A 7,760-nucleotide genomic window follows, 5' to 3' on the forward strand; every position below is an offset into this window, starting at 1 on the left:
TATAACCCAACTCAATCCATCACAACAATAATTGCTTGCTTATAATTTGAGAACATGTTTGTATGATCATATCCCATGATTCCCCTATGATCCCATGACACCCTAGTGCCTTTAACCAATTGTTTACACCCCTTTAATTCATCTTGCTTGTTTATTTTCATTGCTATTTTAGTTTAGTAACCTTCTACATCAACCCAATTTGTGACACCCCTTAGACACCGCTAGTTGCAATAGAAATCTCATTTCAATACCCGTCCCTTGGGATCCGACCTTTACTTGCCTCTTTACTAATTGTAGAGTTGTTTGTGGAGCTATAAATTGTGTTTTGATTCGACCGTGACCAACGACCACATCTTAATTTGTGAACACTTAGCGGGATCGCATCAAAAATGGCGCCGTTGTCGGGGACGGTGTTTGTTTGATTTAGATTTCTTTTTATTGTTATTAGTTGTGTCTTTCTTCGCCTTGAGGAAGTAAAACTCCTCAAGGTTTGTTCTAATTGTTTTCGAGTTGTTTGATATTTTGCATGTCTAGAAGGTTACAAGGTGATTTGTTACCTTTTGACCGTGAAATCGAAAGAACCTTGACGAACAATAGGAGACTTGTTAGGAGGAATTTAAGAGGTATTAGTGAAGTTGTCCAACCCACTAGTGAGTTTGTCAATCCTTTCGCAATAGAAGGAGAAGAGAACCCATTACACAATACCCCACAAAATCCACCTACAATGCCAAAATTCTCGTCACACTCCGTACCCACCGAGGAGAATCTACCAAATGGTACTCCTACACCGCAACATCTAACCGGAAATTTTATTGCCAAGTCCGCCTTCATCCAATTAGTTGAGAGGAGCCAATTCGGGGGGATGCCTAGTGAGGACCCTCATTCTCATATGGAAACCTTTTGCGACTATTGTGATGCTATCTCTCAAACGGGCGTGACTCAAGACCAAATTAGATGGGTCTTATTTCCTTTTTCCTTAATCGGCACCGCAAAGCAATGGTTGAAGGGCCTTGATAAGGCCGCCCTTGGAATAGATTCTTGGAAGAAGTTGGCTCTAGCTTTCTACAAAAAATTCTACCCACCGGAAAAGACTAACATGCTAAGAGCTCAAATTACGGGTTTTAAGCAAAGGGATGAAGAGTCTTTGTATGAAGCTTGGAGCGGTTCAAAGGAATTTGTCGCTCATGTCCTCACCATGGACTTAGCGAATGGTTTTTAGTACAACAATTTTGGAATGGTTTATATGAAGATTCTAGGAACATTCTCAATATGGGATCAAATGGAATGTTCACCGAAGTTGATGACAATCAAACATGGAACAAGATTGAGGAAATGGCGGTCCATAACTCACAATATAGTAGACCTCGCAAGGCTACTAGAGGAGGAAAGCATGAAGTGGACTCCGTTACTCAATTGGGTGCTCAACTTAGTGCTCACATTGACACAATCAACTTGAAGTTTGAACAAGCTATGGCTAGACTTGAGGAAAACTCAAAATCATCAAAGCATCATGTTAATGCCATGACGGCATCCTCATCAATCCCAAGTGGGATATGTGAGAATTGTGGAACTTTGGGACATGACCAAGGTGAATGTAGGGGAACAAATGAACAAGTGAATGCTTTCCAAGCATACAAGAGTGGTACCCCTTATTCCAACTTTTACAATGAAAACACCAAATTCCATCCAAATCTCTCATACAAAAGCCAAAATGTTCAAAACCCTCAAACAACATACACTCCACCACCCATGAGAAACCAAAATCAAAGACCCTTTTACAATCAAAACCAAGGTTACCAAAATCAAAATCCATACAATCACCAAAATGACCAAGGTTTTGATGTCCAAAAAGCGGTCCTCTAAATGCAAAAGAATCAACAAGAATTTTTCACTCAAATGCAAAAATATAGCCAAGCAAAGGAAACCACCATCAACAACATTCTAGCTCACACCAAGATGTTGGAAACACAATTGACTCAACTAGCATCTTCAAGCTCACAAAGACAAAAGGGGCAATTACCACCTCAAAGTAATCCCCCTAGACATGAAACGGTTAGTGCCATTCACTTGAGAAGTGGTACAAGGTATGAAGCACCGAAGAAGCAAGTTGAGGATGAAGTTGTGGAAGCTAGTGAAAAGGAAGAAATTGTGCAAAACTCCAAAGATGGAGAATCGTCAAAAGAAGAAAGTTCAAAGAAAAATGAAGACAAGGCCAAGGAGAAGGAGCCCATTGTGATTAGACTCCCTTTTCCAAGTCGTCAAGCCAAGCCCAAATTTGATGATCAACTTGGGAAGTTCATGGAAATTGTGAAGAATTTGGAAGTCTCAATTCCTTTCACGGAATTAATCAATCACGTGCCGGCCTATGCGAAATACATGAAAGATATCCTCACAAAGAAGAAGTCGATCCGGAAGCTTGAGACTATCGCCTTCACTAAGGTGAGTAGTGCAATACTTCAAGGAGTTCACCTCCAAAACTCAAAGATCCAGGAAGCTTCTCAATACCGTGTACCATTGGCGACACAACGATCAACAAAGCCTTATGTGATCTAGGGGCTAGTGTGAGTGTCATGCTGTACTCGGTGAGTAAAAGGTTGGGGATGGGAGAGCTTAAATGCACCAACATCACACTCCAAATGGCCGATAGATCGACGAAGACACCGTTAGGGATATGGGAAGATGTCCCCGTGCGAATTGGGAAGTTTTTCATCCCGGTGGACTTTGTCATTGTTGATATGGAGGAGGATTCCAACATTCCAATCATCCTAGGAAGACCTTTCCTACACACCACCGGTGCGGTGATTGATGTGAAACATGGTGAGCTCACTCTAGAAGTGGGAGATGAAAGCATAACTTTTAATCTTGACAAGACTATGAGAGCTCCTCGTTTGCATGAACCATGTTTCATGATTGATCATTATAGCCGGAAGGATGAAAGGAAGAAATCGGAACTCCAATGGAAGAAGAAAATTGAAGATGCTCCATTCAAAGAGCAAGTGAATTGTGACAAGGAGAGCCTGCAAAGCTCATCAAAATCAACCAAGGAAGAAGAGGATGGCCTCATTGGCCAAGAGAAGAAATTGGGAGAGTTGTCTCCATCTAAGCAAGAGATTTTCAATGATCAACTCAATGAAGTTTGTGGTCTTTGGGACGACGAATTTGAAGGGATTTTTAATCCCTACATTGGTAATGCCATCGATCAAGACCAATAACAAGGGCCACGGTCTATTGAGAACCTCTACCATGATAATGAACAAGCTTTTGATTACTTCTTCAAGGTGTTGAGCAACATCAACAACACCTTGGACATGCCCCCTTGACATCTCATCAAGAATGAGAGTTTGGTGGAGTCCTCCCTAAACCACCACTTGTAAATATTTCTAACTCCCTAACTTACATTTCAATTCTTGTATTGCATTTTTGTCATCTTTGGATTTTTTTTTTTGGTGAAATGTGAGAGTATATATATATCAAGGACAAAAAATGTCAAATTTACAACTTGCAAAACTAGAAAGAGTATTAACAGAAACCGTTAACACTCAGATAGCTCAAACAAACCAACATGTATGCAAAGAAACTCAGACTAAGCAGCCTGCTGCCCAACAATAGGATGTACATACCCCCATTTATTAAGCCACTCTCGTTCTCCTCTTTGCATATTCCTGCCAACCATACTCCTGATTCTATGCTTAGCTTCCTTTATCATGCGTTCAGCAAGGGTAGCTGGTCTCACCAACACTCCATTCATTCGTGCATTGTTCCTCTGTTGCCAGATATAGTAGCAGCAAGCAGTCCATATCATAGCATGAGACTGAGCTTTTACTCCCATTCTCCCTGTAACACTCATATTGACATCTATTCTGAACCCGCACCAGATTTCTATATCTGCAAAGAAATTATCTCTTGTAGTTCTGATTAAAGAAACAGATGCTCCACAGTTTCATCAAGCATCTTCACAAATGCAGCAAGTCTTCTCTGACAGTATCCAATTCTATGCACTTTTCTCGACATTCAGACCCTTATTCATATAGAGCCAGGTAATAACAGCATGTTTTGCTATATTCCATTTGTTCCAAACTGCAATAGACCAGTCTTTCTTAGGTTGTGAATGTCTAAGCCATTCATAACCCTGTCTAACTGTGTAACCAGCTATGTCATGCATCCATTGACTGTCTATATATGAACTCTTCATCAATTCTTTCACTTTGCAAATTTGTTTCCAAGCCCAAGCAGCATCAGGAGGTGGTTTATAGTTATGCCAGTCCCCATTTTTCAGATAAATCTGGTTGATCCATCTGATCCAGAGCCTATCAGCCTTCCCATAAATCCAGTCCACTAATTTGGCTATAATAGCTACATTCCAGGTTTCTACCTTTTTAATCCCTAGGCCTCCCTCCTCCTTTGGTAGAGTAACTGTGTCCCAAGCAACCAAGGGTACCCTATGGTAGTCAGAACTCCCATCCCAAAGAAAATTTCTACATATAGCTTCAATTCTTTTGATCACAGCTTTAGGGATAAGGAAAATGCCAGCCCAATATGAATAAAGAGTATTCAAGACTGAGTTTATAAGCACAATTCTCCCTGCATAAGATAACTTTTTTGCCCCCAAACTTCGAATTCTATTGACCATCTTCTCAGTCAGGATGTTGCATTCTTTTTTGGTGAGTTTCCCAGCCTGTATAGGAACTCCAAGATATCTGAAGGGCATGCTACCCTCAACAAACCCGGTGACTTCTTTGGATGTCATTTTTAAGCTCTTGTTTAACTCCATTGAAGTACACCTCTGATTTAGTATTATTCATGACCAATCCAGAAGCCTTAGAGAATGAGGAGAAAGCTCTAATCATCAGCATAATAGAGTGAGTATTGCCCTTACAAAACATTAGTAAGTTATCTGCAAACATTAGGTGATTCAACTTGATGCCCTTGCATAGAGGGTGGTATTGGAAAGGCCATCTGTCAGTAGCATAGTTTATCATTCTAGTGAGGTACTCCATGCACATTGTGAAAATAAGAGGAGATATAGGGTCTCCTTGTCTGAGTCCTCTCCTTCCTTTGAAGTATCCAAAAGAGCTATCATTTAGACACATGGAGAAAGATGTAGATTGCACACAAGTCATGACTCTTTGAGTAAAATTTTCAGGGAATCCCATTTTCTGAAATAATTGCTCCACAAAACCCCATTCAACAGTGTCATAAGCCTTTTGCAAGTAAATTTTGAAGAGACATCTAGGTGATACTACCTTCCTGTTGTATAGCTTCACTATGTCTTGGCATATAAGGACATTCTCAATTATAGATCTTCCCTTAATGAATGCCCCTTGGTTTGCACTGATAAGGTCAGGAAGTACCAAGGATAATCTATTGCACAATAGTTTAGAAATCACTTTGTAGATCATATTGCAGCAAGCTATAGGTCTAAATTGCTTAACAGAGGTAGGTCTATCACATTTTGGGATCAAAGTGATATTAGTAGCATTTATTTGGTTAAGCAATTTACCTGTGTGAAAGAAATCTTTGATGGCTGCACATATATCCCCTCCAACAATTTCCCAGCTATCTTTAAAAAATCCACTAGTAAAACCATCAGGTCCAGGAGATTTATCAATGGGAGTCTCAAAAAATATCTGCTTTATTTCCTGATTAGTTATGGGAGTATTCAGGATATCAACATGTGCTGGAGTACAACAATTCCCAACCTGAATAACCTGGTTTCTGACCCTCTCAGTAGGTTTGTGAGTGCCTAACAGTTGAGTATAGTACTCAAGAAATGCATTCTGAATGCTCTGACTGTCCTTGCACATAACACCATTTTGATCCTCAATTTGTATAATCTTATTTTGATTTCATCTCCTTCTGATGACTCCATGGAAATATGCAGAGTTACTATCCCCATGCTCAGTCCATTTTACCTTTGCTTTCTGCAATAAAAAACTATCCCTTGCCTCTGTTAGTCTCCTCAAAGAGTCAGCAATTTTAATTTCCTGCTGGATCAGATCAGTATGCTGTGGATCTTGATATAATTTCGTTTGCACTGCATACAACTCCTTCTCTGCCAGTACAGTAGCATTTTCTATATCAGAAAAGCACTCTTTGTTTATATCTTTTAACACAGGCTTCAGAGCTTTCAATTTTTTCACAACACAGAACATTTTATGCCCAGGTATCTCTTGCTGCCATACCATTTGGACTTTTGGAGAAAAAGATGGAGCTTTACCCCACATGTTGAAGTACTTGAAGCTGGCTCTCTTCATGCTTCCTATCTGAGTATGACTAACAATACATGGACTGTGATCAAACAGTCCAGCAGGATGAAAGTGAGCATTCATATCAAGAAATAGATCTCCCCATTCTTGATTTATCAGGAACCTATCAAGTCTACTATACACTCTTTGTCCGAGGCTCTTGCTTATTAGTCCGGTATAGTAAGCACCGATTGCAGGAATGTCGGTCATGCCACAAGTCGCTATACACTCAATAAAATCATCCATATCACTTTGCTTGGTTTGTCCACCCAATCTTTCAGCAGGATTTACCACTGTATTAAAGTCCCCTGCCCAAGCCCATGGACTCGAACACCGAGTCGAAACTGTTCCAAATCGCCATAAAACTTTCCTCTCTTGTCCATCATTAAAAGCATAGATCATAGTCAAATGAAAGGACTGCAGGGTAATTCTAGATGTAACCTTAGCATGAATGAATTGTGCATCATAAGCTTGCACTTGCACATCAAATAAACTAGGTCTCCATAAAAGCCAAACTCTTCCTCCCTTATGATAGTTACTATTGGTAGTAACACTCCATCCGTCCAGCATAGTTGAGGAGATATTATGAATATTCTTACTATTTATTTTGGTTTCCAGGAAACCAAATAACCCTACATTATTATTGTGAATAAACCATTTAATAAACTTTTGCTTATTTACATTATTCAACCCTCGCACATTCCAAAAACCTAGATTATGCATTATTATCAGGGGGTTCAGGAGTTAAGTTACCAATTTGTGCACTCCCTTTTTCTGGGGTTGTTTCATTCATAGCAACTGTCTGACTGATAGGAACAGGAGAGCTAATCACCACAGTGGCACTAGTGCTTCCTTTCTCTATAGTCTGGACAGGGGGTCTATCAATCTTTGCATGTTCTTGAGGCTGCTGAACAATCTTAAGTTTCACCGGTTTCCAAACTTGTTGAATTTGCGGTGGCTTCTACCGGTGGGTGGAGCATTCTTTCAGCAGTTCTGGCTCTCATGACCAATGCCCTTACATTTCCGCATAAAGAAGGCTTCCATTCATATTCTATGTTCAGAGCTATCATCTTCCCCTCTTCATCAAGAAATTTCACTTTGTTAGGGAATTTTTTTCCAACAGTTAACTCCACCATAACCCTAGCAAATCCCAGTCTGGTCTTGTCTGTGGTAGCCTGATCTGCTTTCTGATATTTTCCTACCAGTCCAGCTATAACAGCAGGCACTTACCCCTAAACGCAGAGAGGCGGTTCATGAATTCCGATCCATGCGGGGACATTTTTGACATCTTCCTTTGTAAGTTCCACATTTCGGTCCATGGCCTCACTATCGAGGTTTATTGTCAAACATAAAGTGTCCAGCCTTGAGAACATCATCCTTATCCTTTGCTTCCTTAAACCTGACAAGAAAAACTCCATTTGGCATAAACGAGACTTTATCAATGTTATGCTTTTGCCAAATTCTACGTATATAACCATCCAGAACTTCCCAAGGAGGGTTAGCACCCAACACAAA

General features: G+C 40.2%; 1 protein-coding gene and 1 non-coding gene across 2 annotated transcripts; both read right to left on the reverse strand.

Annotated features, from left to right (window-relative positions):
* Positions 1–1,096: 1,096 nt before the first annotated feature.
* On the reverse strand, positions 1,097–1,202 carry LOC141615678 (small nucleolar RNA R71). Its single transcript, XR_012530085.1, has one exon. It is a non-coding gene; the product is annotated as a small nucleolar RNA R71 (small nucleolar RNA).
* A 4,644-nt stretch (positions 1,203–5,846) lies between these two features.
* Positions 5,847–6,815, reverse strand: LOC141614040 (uncharacterized). The gene has a single exon (XM_074432794.1). The coding sequence runs from the start codon at positions 6,813–6,815 to the stop codon at positions 5,847–5,849; it is 969 nt and encodes a 322-aa protein (XP_074288895.1).
* Between the last annotated feature and the right edge of the window lie 945 nt (positions 6,816–7,760).

The sequence above is a fragment of the Silene latifolia genome, chromosome 11 (assembly GCF_048544455.1).
Source record: "Silene latifolia isolate original U9 population chromosome 11, ASM4854445v1, whole genome shotgun sequence".
Taxonomy (NCBI): domain Eukaryota; kingdom Viridiplantae; phylum Streptophyta; class Magnoliopsida; order Caryophyllales; family Caryophyllaceae; genus Silene; species Silene latifolia.